General features: G+C 44.4%; 1 protein-coding gene across 1 annotated transcript in view; it reads right to left on the bottom strand.

The window, feature by feature from the left end:
* The window catches only part of prpf4bb (pre-mRNA processing factor 4Bb), a 41,516-nt gene extending 26,211 nt beyond the window's left edge, over nt 1-15,305 (bottom strand). Inside the window, exons 1-6 of the mRNA XM_080752396.1 lie at nt 15,227-15,305; nt 11,111-11,186; nt 9,021-9,828; nt 5,220-5,481; nt 1,706-1,831; nt 593-817 (exon numbers count right to left, since the gene is read on the bottom strand). Of these exons, the coding sequence (XP_080608522.1) occupies nt 593-817; nt 1,706-1,831; nt 5,220-5,481; nt 9,021-9,828; nt 11,111-11,186; nt 15,227-15,288 (1,559 nt within the window). The 5' untranslated portion in view covers nt 15,289-15,305. The remainder of the gene's footprint in view (nt 1-592; nt 818-1,705; nt 1,832-5,219; nt 5,482-9,020; nt 9,829-11,110; nt 11,187-15,226) is intronic.
* Between the last annotated feature and the right edge of the window lie 1,597 nt (nt 15,306-16,902).

Below are 16,902 nucleotides of genomic sequence, written 5' to 3'. Positions count from 1 at the left end.
GATTGCTTGAAAGCTGTGAACAGCGTGCACCCACGTGCACCCTCTATTCTATGCATGATCCGTGCACTACATGGAAGTCTATGGAGACTTGTGGCGGCCTGGCACTTTGGAGCCATTTAAAAATGGCAAGGTATGCGTTAAAAAGGGGTACCCATCTTTAAAGGTATGAGTGTTTTTAATGAATCTATCATGGTTAAAATGGAGTTTACATTTACATCAAATATCTAAATATTGAATCAAGCAAATGAAAAACTGTTCAGGGTGTTCATAAAGGGTGTTGCTCTTTTTGCCTTTTGCACTCCTTTATTTTTTCATTTTTACGTCTTACTATTATGTACACCTTTTTAGATTATTATTATTTTTAGATGTGGTTTGCTGTTATTATATTGTTTTTTGATATACGACTGCATTGTCTGAAGGATGCCAAACTAAAACTTTTACTATTATGTACCTGTACAAAAGACGTAACAATAAAGTACAACCATGAACCTTGATAAAAGCCTGAATAGACAATAAAATGACCAAAAGTTTTTTTTTCTTAATTTTTTTTTTAAGTGGAATATCCCTTTAGAGTCCAGTCCCAGCACCTCACCTCTGTGGTGAGTCCATCCTGTCGGGGTCTCTCCTGCGGGGGTCCGGGGACCGGCTGCGAGGCCTCCTGGAGCCTGGGGGAGCAGGAGACCTGGTCCTGGAGGAGTTGGAGGTCCTCTCCCTCTCAGAGGAGCCCGTGGCCCCCCCCGGGTGGGCCCCGGGGTCTTTGTGGCGAGGAGGGGGAGGGGAGGCGCTGCGTCTGCTCTGGGAGCCGTGGACCCCTCGCCTGAGAGCAGAGAGGAAAATCAACTGTTAATTCATTCATTGAAAGTTGATAAACGTATCGACTAAAGGTGTATTCAGTGATAATGAAAGTGGCCAGGGGTCATCTTGTCACAGCATGGAAATGTTTAGTTTTTATAGATTTTTTACACCATTATAATGTTCTCGTTTTGATCATTAGACCCAATCACTGAATATCGGTAGGCCTACGTCTCCAGCTTCAGGATATGTATGATACTGATTTACTACCAGACTGTGGCATTTTATGAGTTCAGTAGTTTACAATCTAGGCATTTAGCAGATGTTCTTAATTCAGAGCGACTGTGGTTCTCAAAACTTTTATTTTGACCATCATAACTAAACCTCATAACATATGATTAAGCATTACTGGGATTATGGTAAGCTCACATTTGATACCAGTAAGACTCCCTAATAGGGAGATAAGCGACCGTCAGGTCGCATACACAACCTTTACAAGCCATTCGTAGCCAATCAGGAGGGAATATGGAAATGGGACAGATCCATGTTGATGACATGACTCTAGACATACTGTGTGTGCAGAATCTGTAGGAGCAGTGTCCAAAAATGTGTTTTGCCAGAATCGGCCTCATGGTGGCACTAGAAGATGAGGGGTGGAGGTTGTGGTTTGGCAGCCAAGGAGTGTGTGTGCAAAGTTTGGCATGGATCGGGCCAACGGTGGCGGAGATTTGAGTAGGGCAAAAGTGTGACGTGGCGGACATACTGACAGGCGGTGGAGGTTTTGATAGTAACTGCGACCTGATGGTCACAATCACACACACCATAACTGTAACAATCTCTTAATTGTTTAATTTTATTGGAATATTTCTTACCGGCAATTCATCGATTTTAGATTTATTGTTAACATCCCTACCTGTGAGGGGAGCGGTTCTCCTTCCCAGACGAGGCATCCTTGGACGGGGACTTGGCCGGTCGCTTGTCTCCCCGCTCTGCACCTTCCGACCGGCCCGGTCGCTCCCTACCGCCGGGTCCAGGTGACCTGGAGACACAGCAACATGTGTCATTACGTTTTAGTCAGAAAGGTTTTAGTTCATCACTTCCATTCCATAGGATATTATTTGAGGACTATTAAAGCCATTCAGAATGGGTACACATGTGTATCATGTGTATCATTATTTTATGCTTTTAACTATTGAAAAATAGCAGATAAACAAGCTCACAGCACGGCACCGAGTGCCGCGCTGCGAGCTTGTAGATCTGCTATTTTTGAAAAATCTTCGAATATCTTTGACCCGATCTTTGACCCGACTTCTAAAATCCTTCCTCTAAATCAGCTGTTCTCAAACCTTCTCATGTCAAGGACCCCCAAAATCACACGTATTTGGCGGCGGACCCCCTCATATCAAAATATGTTGTTCCAGGGACCCCCCAGAAGCAAATATTTGAGTTACAAATGTTCGCTTTTAAATAGATATATTCAAAGACTTGCAAAAACAAATCATGATTTTTCAAAAATAGTTGAAGCAGACAGTTACTAGCCCAGCTCGGTTTTCACCAAGGATGTGGCGAAACACTAGCCTGGTAAGCGAAACGCACACATCGAAGTTTACTTTTTTTATAGACAGTCTTTTTTATATTCTTTTTTTTTTTTTCTAAAATATTTTTATCCCACGTTTTTTGCCACCCATTTTCTCACCCAGTACCAACTACCTAACCTGTAGTCCTGGTTTCCGCTCTCCCCCTGCCGCGCCAGGGGAATTGGGGAGCACTTGGCTGGCTAGGGGGAGGTAGTATAGAAACCAGGACTACTGCATGTTTTTGTCAGGGTATCAACCCTAGGAGACACAGGGAGAACATGCAAACTCCACACAGAAAGGCCCTGGCTATCGCCAACCCCACCTAGGGTGTGGGCGCTGATGACGCGGAGGGAAGAACACACCCCCAGCGTCCCCCGGCGGGAATCGAACCCAGGACCTTCTAGCTGTGAGGCGAAGCGCTAACCACTGCCCCACCGTGCCCCTTTCTTTTTTATATTCTGATAATTAGATGCATTTTGTCGCTGTGGGCACATCAGGTAGCGAGTGTGAATGAACTCACGTTTCAAATGTCATTGATTGACTGGTGATCTAAACATATTGCAGACACAAGTTTTAGTATCCAGACTTGACAGCAGAGGTTGTGAGACCAGGCTAGGGCTGTCGAGATTAGGAATTTCTGGAGACGATTAATCGCCATACAAAATAATCGCGATTGACGAATATATTGTCTTTTTTTCTTTTTTTTTGCCACTATGATGAGCTTTGATAATACTCATACTGTACACCTTAGAAGAGCAATTGAATTGCTTTTTGAACATCAGTTCAGTGGTGTAAAGTAAATTATAAGTACATTTACTTGCAAACTTTAGCCCTATTTTATACCGTGGTTATTTGAAAATAGTCCATCAACAAGCTCACAACGCGTCGTGCTGCGATGCGAAAATAGCCGATCTACAAGCTCACAACGCGTCACGTTGCGATGCGAAAATAGCCGATCTACAAGCTCACAACGCGTCGCGAGGCGTTGTGAATATAACCGGCAACTGCAAAAATAGCCGACAACTGAAAATAGTGACAATAGCAGATAATGTTTATCACGATCCAACATCTATAATCTAGTCGCCATCTGTGTGATCATCATCATCATCCCGTCCAGAGCGCTAAGCTAAAGCTGCACTATAGGCATTGACTCCGGTCCTGTGTTGAAACGAAAGTGAACACCTTTTTCTGTATGTATCAAAAGGAATATAGTCCCGGGATGCGTATGGTACATGTGTCTGTTCCGACCGTCTAGAAAAAGTAATTGATCAGATCGGTTGAAACAAACTTTTTAAGCATGTTTAGTTAGCCAGCCTGCCTGCTGTGTGACTGCAGTCAGTGCGTCGGTGGTTTATGCTGCCGTTGACTGACTGAGGAGGAGCGGCCGGGGACGCAGTTTTATTGTTTTTTACGGCTCGTAACAGCTTTGTAAAAGCCTCGCCAGAATTAAATCACAATCACAGTGTAATGCCTAAGTGCAGGCCCAAATTGATTCGCATTTTGCACACACTTGCTGTACAGGTTAATTGGTCTACATTTGATGAGTCAGATTTAAACACACAACGCCTCGCATCGCTGATCGGCTGTTTTCACTAGTTTTGTGCGACAGTCTTGTATGATGAAGCAGGGCTTTGCTTTACCAAAAGACGTACACATTTGAAACTTGGAGATACGAGGTTTCTGCCCGACAGTGACAATAGTTTAGTGAGGAAAACGTTGAGATAACAGCCATTTTGGTTAGAACTGACTGAAAACAACTTTGTACTTCAAGTTTAAAATGAGACTAAATATTTGTTCAAGTGTCCAAATAAATTCCAAATATTATCAAATGATCTCGCGGCACCCCTGGACTGCCGTCGCGGCACCCCAGGGTGCCCCGTCACCCACTTTGAAAACCCTTGGTCTAAATGATCACTAACCTGGACCTAAGTCCCGCTGCTGTTCTGGTTTGTTCCTGGTTTGGCGTTTTCAAAGTGGGTGACGGGGCACCCTGGGGTGCCGTGACGGCAGTCCAGGGGTGCCGCGAGATCATTTGATAATATTTTGAATTTATTTGGACACACAAGTTCTAACCAAAATGGCTATTATCTCAACGTTTTCCTCCCAACATAATCACTAAAATATCCATGTGATGCGAGGCGTTGTGTGCTTGTAGATCTGCTGTTTTCACTAGTTTAGTACATTTTATAGATGATAAATACAAAACGAACGGTTTTGGACATACAAGGTTTCCACCCGACAACGACGATATGCTATAAATATAAGGTGCTGGGAGTGAAAAATTATAATGTAGGGGTGCCTCGGATTAAAACAATCTTTATCGGGTGCTCCGAGACAAAAAAGTTTGGGAACCCCTGGTCTAAATGTACACTGACCTGGACCAGTGTTGATTTCGTCGACTAAAACGATGACGAAAAATGTTTGTCGACTGCGTTTTTTCACTGACGAAAACTAAATAAAAACTAAGCTGTGATGACTAAGACTAAATATATTGACAATTTCGTCAACAAAATAAAAACTAGACTAAAACGTTAGGGAGGGACTGGTGGAGAAGAGAGTCATTTTATGTTTGGTTGCTCTCAGGTGTTATGTGTTGAAAATAGCAAGATCTACAAGCTCACAACGTGTCGCAGATCCGCTATTTTCAGCACACAACCAATTCTAAAATCAGTCATTACGATGCCATCAAGTCCTGCCAAAATACATTTCAGTTGACTAAATTAACCGTAGATTTAGTCACCTAAAATCTTATATTTAGTGGACAAAAATTAGACTAAAACTAAATGGCATTTTATTCAAAAGACTATGACTAAATCTAAATCAGAATTTGCTGTCAAAAACAACACTGACCTGGACCTGTGTCCTGCTGTGGTTCTGTCCTGGTTGGGTTTGGTGTCGTCAGGCTTGCTGTCAGAGCGGCTGGCGGTGCGCTCTGCTCTGCGTCCAGAGGGGGAACCGGACCTCCCGCCTCGGTCTTTGGATCTTCCTCCTCCTCCTCCTCCTCCCCCCCCCCCCTCCCCCTCCCCCTCCCCCTCCAGGGCTTCGTGACGAGCGCCTCCTCTCCTTAGATCTGCTCCTGCCTCGCGTACCGCCGCCGCCGCCGCTCCGGTCCCTGCCAGAGCCCTCCTTGCCACTCTTCACCGTCTTGTCCTGGTTGTAGGGATGGGAGGATACGGAAAGATACAATATCACCATATGAGCACCTGAGACAAATAACAGTCTAAATCAGGGGTCTTCAACGTGTTCAGGCCAAGGACCCCTTAGTTGAGAGAGAGATGAAGCAGGGACCCCTTAGTTGAGAGAGAGATGAAGCAGGGACCCCTTAGTTGAGAGAGAGATGAAGCAGGGACCCCTTAGTTGAGAGAGAGATGAAGCAGGGACCCCTTAGTTGAGAGAGAGATGAAGCAGGGACCCCTTAGTTGAGAGAGAGATGAAGCAGGGACCCCTTAGTTGAGAGAGAGATGAAGCAGGGACCCCTTAGTTGAGAGAGAGATGAAGCAGGGACCCCTTAGTTGAGAGAGAGATGAAGCAGGGACCCCTTAGTTGAGAGAGAGATGAAGCAGGGACCCCTTAGTTGAGAGAGAGATGAAGCAGGGACCCCTTAGTTGAGAGAGAGATGAAGCAGGGACCCCTTAGTTGAGAGAGAGATGAAGCAGGGACCCCTTAGTTGAGAGAGAGATGAAGCAGGGACCCCTTAGTTGAGAGAGAGATGAAGCAGGGACCCCTTAGTTGAGAGACAGATGAAGCAGGGACCCCTTAGTTGAGAGAGAGATGAAGCAGGGACCCCTTAGTTGAGAGAGAGATGAAGCAGGGACCCCTTAGTTGAGAGAGAGATGAAGCAGGGACCCCTTAGTTGAGAGAGAGATGAAGCAGGGACCCCTTAGTTGAGAGAGAGATGAAGCAGGGACCCCTTAGTTGAGAGACAGATGAAGCAGGGACCCCTTAGTTGAGAGAGAGATGAAGCAGGGACCCCTTAGCTGAGAGAGAGATGAAGCAGGGACCCCTTAGTTGAGAGAGAGATGAAGCAGGGACCCCTTAGTTGAGAGAGAGATGAAGCAGGGACCCCTTAGTTGAGAGAGAGATGAAGCAGGGACCCCTTAGTTGAGAGAGAGATGAAGCAGGGACCCCTTAGTTGAGAGAGAGATGAAGCAGGGACCCCCACAACCTGTTCATAGATTCCATATAGTTTCATTGTTTGACAGCACAATCATCAGTGTATTTTGGATTCATGCCAATGTGTGTTTTCAGATATTTAACCACTTGAACCGTCAATACTTAATAAACTTGACCTTTCAGTCTGTACTTAGTCTGCTCTTTTTCCCCCTCTACACCAAACCTCTTTGCCGAAAATAGCCGATCTACAAGCTCACAACGCCTCGCAGCGCGAGGCGTTGTGAGCTTGTAAATCGGCTATTTTTGGCTAAAGTTCTCCGAATATGGACGCTAGGGTTCAAGTGGTTAACATAAAAAAGGAGAAAAAAAGGTTTCTATCACACAAAGATTTGAAGGACCCCCTTTAGTAACTCTGAGGACCCCCTAGGGGTCCCGGACCCCCCGTTGAAGACCCCTGGTATAAAGCCATGTTTCCATAAACTTATTCGAATTAGGGAAGCGACTTTAGCCTTTTTCCATTTGCGGGTGTCATTCGAATTAGCGACGGTCGCATGAGTTGATCGGGCTGATTTTTTCAGACCGAACCTGAGCACTGCACGGCTGACTGCTGTGACTCGGTCGCTGTCTAGTAGTGGGAAGAAGGGGTTATCAATCATCATGGCCCCAAATAACTTTTAAATATATTACAATTAGCGACGAGTCTCCTACGTAATTGGCAAGAGTTCCTCTCAATACATAAAGCTATATTATAACCTCTCAATCATCAGCAACAGTCAGTGGTGTGTGTTCCCCACACTCCCGCACCCCCACCGTTGCGCTCAGGTTCACCGGGAAAACCGCGGTCGCGTCGCTGCACAGTGCTCATCCTGCAAGTTTCAGCGTCCTCTGGAAGGTGGCCGATCTGCAAGCTCACAAACGTGTATGTCCAAAACCGTTTGTTTTGGATTTATCATTTAAAAAATGATTTAAACTAGTGAAAACAGCAGATCTACAAGCACACAACGCCTCGCGGTGCGAGGCGTTGTGTGCTTGTAGATCTGCTGTTTTCACTAGTTTTGTGCGACGGCCTTGTAACATGAAGCAGGGCTTTGCTTTGCGAAAAAATGTACAAATTTGAAACTTGGAGATACGAGGTTTCTGCCCGACAGTGACGATATTTTAGTGATTATGTTGCGAGGAAAACGTTGAGATAATAGCCATTTTGGTTAGAACTGAAAATAACTTTGTACTTGAAATGATACTAAATAATTTTTCAAGTGTCCAAATAAATTCCAAATATTGTCAAATCATCTCGCGGCACCCCAGGGTGCCCCGTCACCCACTTTGAAAACCCCTGGGGTAGAGAAATCCTGGTGTAGTCTTTGAGACAGCCACCTGTCAGGACCAGAGCTACATACAGGGTTCCCACACATTTTTACCAAGGAATTTCCAAAACTTTTAAAAAACCTTTCAGCACTATCAATCGGCAGGGAACCTAGGGCTGTCACGATTAACTGTCACTCAAATAATTGCGATTAGCGATTTAATTGTGTTTTTGTTGTTGACAATTACATTTCTGTTTGGCTTTTAGGCTCTGAAGTTGCACATGGCAGTTATGACACATAACCTAAATATAAAAAGAAATTACTGACATGTGTGACAACTTTAACACAAACAATATAAATCCTTATTAGTCTAGTAGTGGGAAGAAGGGGTTATCAATCATCATGGCCCAAATCACTTTTAAATATCTTACAATTGGCAACGAGTCTCTTATGAAATTGGCAAGAGTTCCTCTCAATACATAAAGCTATACATAACCTCTCCATCATCGGTAACAGTCAGTGGTGTGTGTTCCCCACACTGCCGCACCCCCACCGTTGCGCTCATAGTCAAGTCGCTTGTGTAATTTTGTTCAATTTCTTGGGGGATTATGAAAACTATATATTTTTGGAGACTTCGGAGTATAACGCATCAGAAAATCCATGATTCCATTTGACAGCTGCTGAAGGTTTGGGTCCCATCCACTTACTATACTATAAAGGAAAAAAATACCCCCAAAAAATCTGCTTTAAGTAGCATGTGAGGGGTCAAACTAGGTTTTTTTTTTAATGATTCTGAATCCATTGCAAGCATCCGTTTTGCATGAAAAACATTCCTTGGGTAAAACAAAGGCCTCCACAAGACTGTGAAAAGTGATGACTCATCACCAAACCATAGTTTAGTTGGGGCAGTTTTTTGCAGAATTAAAGTTTTTTGTGCAAAACAAATGCTTGCAATGGATTCAGAATAATTTAAAAAAAAACTAGTTTGACCCCTCACATGCTACTTAAAGCAGATTTTTTGGGGGGTATTTCTTTCCTTTATAGTATAGTGTATAGTAAGTGGATGGGACCCAAACTTTCAGCAGCTGTCAAAAATGCCCCTTGGGATTTTGCAAATGGAATCATGGATTTTCTGATTTGTTATACTCTCCAAAAATGTATAGTTTTACAAATCCCCCGAAAATTTGAACGAACCTTCAGGTTTGGACACATTGAACTGGACTATCAGGTTCACCGGGAAAACTGCGGTGGCCTACCTGCTTGGCCTCCTTGGCTGCCGTCCGGTCCTTGGACCTGCTCCTGCTTTGGCGTTGCGTTTTAGAAGACGAACTCTTCCCGCCGCTGGCCTCCGTCGTCGAGTCCCTCCTTGACTTGCCGCCGCTGCTCCTCCCGGCTCGGGGCGACACCGACGACGCTGACGCCGCGGCTGCAGCTTTACCTGCCGCCCCTCCCCCACCTCCCCCCCTTTGGTTCCTCTGCTCCCCGTTGCGTACCCGGGCCTCCCCCCCTCCCCCTCCCCCTCCATCCTCCTCGGAGCCGGAGTTGTACCCCTGCAGGATGAGGCCCATGCCCGACTGCACCCGGCCCTCCATCAGCTGGCTGTCCAGCTCCGCCTTGATCAGCGCCCGCTGCTTCTCCAGGTCCTCCAGGAGCGCCCGGTCGTCCAGGCTGGGATGTCCCGAGGACCCCCCGGGCGACGATTCATGAGTCTTTCTGAGGCCCAGGAGGAGAGCGGCCGCGGCGGCCGTCGAGACGCCCCCGGTGGAGCCGGTGCCGGCAGCGGCGCCTCCGTGCGGTGGCGAGGAGGACGAGGACTCCTTGCGCTTGTGTTTCCTGTGTTTGTGTCGGTGCTTGCTGCGCTTGGTGCTGCGCTCCTTGGTGTTGTCGTCGTGGTCGCCGCCGGCCGACGCGTGCTTGTGTTTTTTGTGCTTGCTGCGGTGCTTGTGTTTCTTGCGCTTGTGTTTGCCGCCGCCGCCGCTGCTGTGGTGTTTGGACGCCGACTCGGGTTTACCGCCGTTCGTCTCGTTGGTCTCGGCTTCCTCCTGGAGTTAAGAAACAACGTAAAAAAAGGTATGACAGCTCTTTATTATGCTACCACATGATGCATCGGTTCAGTTGTTTTAATCTATGATGGTGAGATTAATTTTCTAAATGTTTCTAAATGTAGCAAAGGCAGGGCTTGACATTAACTTTTTGAGGCACTTGTCCTCTGGACAAGTACATTTCCCATTCACTACATTTCCCATTCACTTGCCCAGGCAAAAAGTCGAGAATATACATTTGCCATTTGACAGTCATTTTTTTTTCTGTTTATTTTATTTATTTGACAAATAAATAAGACGCCCCTTGGCCCCCTCCACTCTACAGTCTGCATACACGACAAAGCTGCTAGGAGCGTCACAGAAAGAGCCACTTGTCCAACGGACAAGTACATTTTTAATGAACTTGTCCATGAAGACGTATTAGTTGTCCCGGACAACAGGACAAGCCTTAAAGTCATGCCCTGAAAGGTATATCTAAAGAACGCCAATTGCTTGACTCTGTCTTGCACTATCAGTGATGATCTCTATCAAACAAATCTTTAAAGAATTATCAATCTGAATCTAAACCCATGTGACCAAACATTGTTTAGATCAACAGAGGCATGGCAGGTATATTTTATGAGTGTTGTACAATGTGTCTCTAGACAGCAGCTAGTCATAAACATTATTGATATGTTTACATCTAATCATAAACATTCCCATTTAGGCCTGAACACATTATAACGCAATATTTTATGCTTTAAATATGAAAAGAAAATATCAGATAGCGCTGCGAGCTTGTAGACCTGCTATTTTTGAAAAATCTTTAAAATTTGTGCAAATCTTTGAATATTTTGACCCGATTCTATAAGTGTCTTCTTATTCCTACGTTTTTTTGTTTTTTTTTCTTCTTTTTTTTTTTAACCATGTTTCTGTCAGTGGTTCTCAAAATGTTTCATGCCAAGGACCCCCAAAACTACATGTATTTGGCCACGGGCTCCCATCTCAAAATAGGTTGTATCAGGGACCCCCCAGAAGCAAATATTTGAGTTACAAATGTTCGCTTTCAAAAAGATATATTCAAAGACTTGCCCAAAAAAAATATATATATTTATATATACTGTATATCACGGTTTAAAAAAAAATAGCAGATAACAGTGCCGCGCTGTGAGCTTGTATATCTGCTGTTTTTCAATAGTTAAAGCATTCAATAATTCTAGGCCTAAATGGGTTAAATTTAATCATAAACATTATTGATATGTTTAAATCTAATCATAAACATGATTGATAGTTTAAATCCCACCTCCTCCTCCTCTCCCTCCTCAGAAACATCTCCACTGTCTTCGTTGCTCCTCTCGTGGCTCTCCAGGTCCTGTTTCCTGAGCAGACAGAAGAACAGTTTGATTGATTGATTGATTGATTGATTGAATACTTTTAGAAGTTTCCATAGGAAAATAAATTACAGTACAATTCCGATACGAGGTCTATTAGGCCGGCTTTACACTGCCACTGAAATCTAGCCTGAATCAGATCTGAGTCACATCAAAAGTGGAATCCGATTTTTTTTTTAAATAGTCTAAATCCAGACAGGTCACATGCAGGTCACATGAAATCCGATTTTGAAAAACCACATCCAGAGGTGGTTTCAAATCCGATCCATAACGGATTTCAGGACTCAGTCTGTCTCAGTCTGAAAGCAGTAACCACATCCACCCCATAGAGTTATACGCAAGTCACATGCAAGTCACATCAAACTGGCCAAGCGTCACTTGCTGTGCGACCCGAGCGCGGCTGTAATGACGTCATTACAGAGCGCAAGTATTTACTATTTGATTACAGTGCACTGAGCACATGAGAAAAACAAGAGAGGAGAGAGAAAACATGTGAGCTAAATAGATAAAATCAGAGAGAAGAGCGAAACACAAGAGTAAAGAAAAGAAGAGAGAAAAAACATATTGTAACGTGTGTTTGTTTTTGTTAAAGCAGATATGTCGCCGCAGGGCAGCTTTGGGCTGACGCTGTTAAAATCAGTCTGAACGCACAGATCAGATCTGTGTCACTTGCAAATGCAGTGTGAAAAGTCGGGCCAAAAGATCGGATTTGAGAACCAAATCGGAGAACCAAATGTGGTTTTTCAAAATCCGGCCTTAGTCTCGTGTGGCCAGACTGTTGACTCCGCGATTTGCAAATGCTCCCGTCATACTAGCCTGGTTCCAGCCCATAGACTCCGCCCACTCTCAGAGTGGACCGTTTCTCTGGTCTGGATCTGGATACAAAACTGTGGCTCCTCCAGTGAGCGCAGGGGTCTAACGAATATCCAATCCACGCAGCAGTTGAAACGATTCAAACTAAGTTCACACACACCAGGCACACACACACACACACACGCGCGCGCCGATTTCACCAAGCTGTTAATGTTGATTACATGTTTCTGGTCACAGTTCTGTGTGGAAGCAGTCACTGGCACAGACAGAGACACACACAAACACAAATGCGCGCCGCGGCCGTGCGTCGCGATCACCGTGAGGGTCGGAAACACTCGGCTGGCGCCTCGTGTTTCCCAACGCCTCTCAGCAGGTGTATACTACCCCGGTAACCACTCGCCTCTTGTGGCTTATTGCTTTAGTAAACTCACTAGACAACACACAAGACAAGACAAGACAGCTCATGTAGTGGATGAGCTTGGTGAATGTTAACTGTGTGTTTTAACAACTTGTTGGCCATGTCATTTAAACTAGTTATGTTTAATCTCTAGTACAGCGGTTTTCAAAGTGGGTGACGGGGCACCCTGGGGTGCCGTGACGGCAGTCCAGGGATTGCCGCGAGATAATGTGATAATATTTGGAATTTATTTGGAGACTTGAAAAAATATATAGTATAATTTTAAACTTGAAGTAAAAAGTTATTTTCAGTCAGTTCTAACCAAAATGGCTGTTATCTCAACGCTTTCCTCGCAACATAATCACTAAAATATCGTCACTGTCAGGCAGAAACCTTGTATCTCCAAGCTTCAAATGTGTACGTCTTTTGGTAAAGCAAAGCCCTGCTTCATCATACTAGACTGTCGCACAAAACTAGTGAAAACAGCAGATCTACAAGCACACAACGCCTCGCGTCGCGAGGCGTTGTGTGCTTGTAGATCGGCTGTACATTCAATAGATGATAAATACAAAACAGTTTTGAACATACAAGGTTTCCACCTGACAACGACGATATGCTATGAATATAAGGTGCTGGGAGTGAAAATGATAATGTAGGGGTGCCTTGAATTAAAAAAATATATTCATGGGGTGCCCTGAGACAAAAAAGTGTGGGAACCCCTGCTCTAGTAGACACTGACTAGATTATTCTTGTTTGGTCCCTACAGCAGTGGTTCTCAACCTTTTCAGACTCCCAAAATAATCATATTTTAACTGGGGACCCCCCACCCTGACGAGCACTAAGAGTTGAGGCATTACATTGAATTTGGTATAAGACGGTTCTATTGTGAAAATAGCAGATCGACATGCTCACAACGCCTCGCGTGAGCATGTAGATCTGCTATTTTCACAATTTCTGCCTCTAATATTTGACAATTTGGCCAATGTTTAATTTGTCATTTTAGACGTATTAAAAAGTCCTTAAATTTTCACTTTAGAAATGTGCAGATACCCTCCATACACTTAAACTTTATGTTGGTTTGTTTACTTGTTGAGGGAGAAAACAATGTTGCACATTAAGTTAATTATCTGGGGACCCCCCAAAATAATGTGGGGACCCCTCCTGGCCTGGGGGGGTCCACAGGTTGAAACCCACTGCCCTATAGCGTGAGAGAGCATCTTAGGACCAGCTAGCCGTTTAATTTAGCAAGGCAAACTTCCAGCTTAACTACAGCTGTAAGCTAGCCTGGTTAGCCTCACAGGAGGAGACTGTCTGTCTGACCGGGATAAGGATGCTCTAACGCGGATAAAGACACCGGACACCGTGCCGGGACCAGCCCGGGTCTCACGGAGCGGTGGTCCGGCGGCACCCGGGGCGAAGCCCCCGGAGAGCCGGGCTCCAGCCTCCGGTACACGGTGTGCTCCCGGAGGCAGCTACCGCTAAGCAGGCTAGGCTAGGCTAGGCTAATAAAGCCCCTTTTCCACTGACATGGACCAACACCACACCACTCCACACAGCCCACTTGTGCCAGGTTTTCCCACTACAAGGACCTGGGTAGAGTGGTGTGAAAGTGGTACTAAATGTGGTACTAAAAAAGTATCCAATCTAGAGTAGGTCTGAGCTGGGCCAAACAGGGCCAAACACTTCATAATGACTGATCACTCACTGACTTTTCATTTAGACCACCAGGATATAGTTGTAATACATGATAATAGATTCTATTGTGTTATAACCACTATTATAATCTATTATAGTCATTATTGTAATACATTAATACTTTATAGTTTATTATAATCACAGTTATAATCCATTATAGCAGGGGTCTTCAACATGTTCAGGCCAAGGACCCCCTAGCTGAGAGAGAGATGAAGCAGGGACCCCCACAACCTGTTCATAGATTCCATATAGTTTCATTGTTTGACAGCACAATCATCAGTGTATTTTGGATTCATGTCAATTTGTGTTTTCAGATATTTAACCACTTGAACTGTCAATACTTAATAAACTTGACCTTTTACTCTGTACTTAGTCTGCTCTTTTTCCCCTCTACACCAAAGCTCTTTGCCGAAAATAGCCGATCTACTTTTCTGGGGGGAAAAAATCGAAATCTTTGCTTCTAGGGGTCCCTGGAACAAAATATTTTTGCAATGGGGGTCCGTGGCCAAATACATATCATTCTGGGGGTCCTTCACATGACAAAGTTTGAGAAACACTGATAGCAACATAAGTTTTTTTAGGATAACTGTTACGATTTAGAAGACATTTGTAGAATGTGCCTATCAGTGGTTAAGGACCCCCAAAATGTGTTTTCTTGGCCGTGGACCCCCATCTCAAAATATTCTGTTCCACGGATGGACCCCTATCACAAAATATGTTGTTCCAGGGACCCCCAGAATGATATGTATTTGGCCACGGACCCCCATCGCAAAATATTTTGTTCCAGGGACCCCCAGAAGTAAAGATTAGATTTCGGTCTATTCTGCATCTAGCTTAAGGCCACAGACCCGTTGGGAAACGAGTGGTGTATTCCCGTGGTGCGGTGTGGTGTGGTGCTAAAAGCTACAGTGGAAAAGAGGCTTTCTAAGCTAACGGCTCGAGCGCTTGGTTGGTTGGTTAGCATTATGGAAGCTAACGTGCTAACTAGCCCGTTAGCTTCCACAATGCTAACGCCTGAAGCATCTAATAAACGGTGCCTACAGTTTAATGGGGGATAAAGCAGAGACAGAGCGGTGTTTGTGCTGTATTAGAGGATGTAATGATGAGGTTAAAGTGTTCTTACATCGTGTGTTCCTGTCCATTATTCATCCTGCTGGAACTCAGCTCCATCTCCACGTCCGCCATTTTGCTTTCAATGGAGGCCTGCTGTGCTCTTCTTCTCTGACCGAGCAGACAAACAAACACAGAGAGCGTTAGGAGGGTGGAGGCTGACCCCTGCTGGACCGGAGGGGTACTGTAATGTCAATAGTGTGGGGGGGGGAAAAGTAGGGGCGTCAATTGGGTATGGCAGGGGTATGCAGCTGCCATACCCTGGGTCCGGGGGGGGGGGGGGGGGGGGGGGGGAATAAAAGTTACTTTTAAATATAAATCCATGAATGTGATGGAAAGACAGTTATATTCCATAATATGAATAGACAGTTTCCCCCAAAATATTAAAGTACTCGCACACAAGAAATGAGTCCACACACAGTGCAAGTCCGTTTTCTGTTAGTTGTATTGAAAGAATAGTGCAGAGGTCAACGTACAGTACAGTACAGCAGTACAGTACAGTAGGCTACAGCCATTCACCCATAGTGCCGTCTCTCTGGCTAATAGACACTAGACAGTTGACATGGTTTTATATAGTTACTGTAAAACAGTATGATGTAATAGGTGACCGTGGTCACCTCATCGGCTGACCTGACCTTTATCAGTGGTCAGAACACAACAGAGTTGTTGACAGAGTTCAATCTTGTTGTTGACAGCTTCCTGCCGTCACTCCATAAGGCTAAAGATTGTTTACTTAAAGATGGTTTGCCAGTTAAATATCAGGCCTTGTACAGTGTCAAGGCTGTAACAGTATTTGACCGTTATACACAAATTGGTACACACTACTATATATTATATTAATAATATTAACCAAACAGGATCCATCAGAATGTCTCTTTGTGTATGGTTATTGTGTTGTTAAATTACAATAAAATAACTACAAATGCAAAATTTAACATAATGGTCACTTTAGCAAGGTATTATAATTATATTCTCCCCATCTTGACAGAATGGTATATTCCCAGGTTCCGCAGATCAGCTGCACAGGTGCAATGCATTGTTGTTAATTGTGGCACGTTTACTAACATGCCAAGTTTAGCTGCACTTGAACAACCGTTCCAGGCTGCCATATGCAGCCCAAGACTGGTGTCTTGCACGCGCGAAGACACCAGTCATGTTGCCATACCTTAGCTTTTTCTGAACTGACGCCACTGGGAAAAAGCATTACAAATGGTAAAAAGTAGTGGTGTAATTAAAGTAACTAAGTACATTTATTTGAATAATGTACTTAAGTACACTTTTGAGGTATTTGCTTGTACCTTTACTTGAGTATTTCCACTTTACAATACTTTTACTTCTACTCATCCACTGCATCTCAGATCCAAATATTGTATTTTCACGCCACTACATACGGTATTTGAAAACCTTACTTAGGGGTGCCCTCACGCCAAAATACCTATGAGAGTGGAATCCACGTTCCGCCAATGCATTTCAATGAGAGTGAAGCGGTTTCGTGCCAGCAGGATTTCAGCAAAAAACGGTTTTCCAATGAGTAAAATGTAGAAAAATCATTTGAAAATAGCAGATCTACAAGCTCACAATGCGTCGCAACGCATTGTGAGCTTGTAGATCGGCTATTTTCAAATGGCAGGTTTGTAGGCTACCTAAATGTCCGAAATAAATGTATATAGGGTTGAAGTTGTTTGTAAT

This window comes from Nannobrachium achirus, assembly GCF_963921795.1.
Source record: "Nannobrachium achirus genome assembly, chromosome: 21".
Lineage (NCBI taxonomy): Eukaryota > Metazoa > Chordata > Actinopteri > Myctophiformes > Myctophidae > Nannobrachium > Nannobrachium achirus.
Note: the sequence above shows the minus strand (reverse complement) of the source record. Positions and strands in the feature narration are given on the sequence as shown.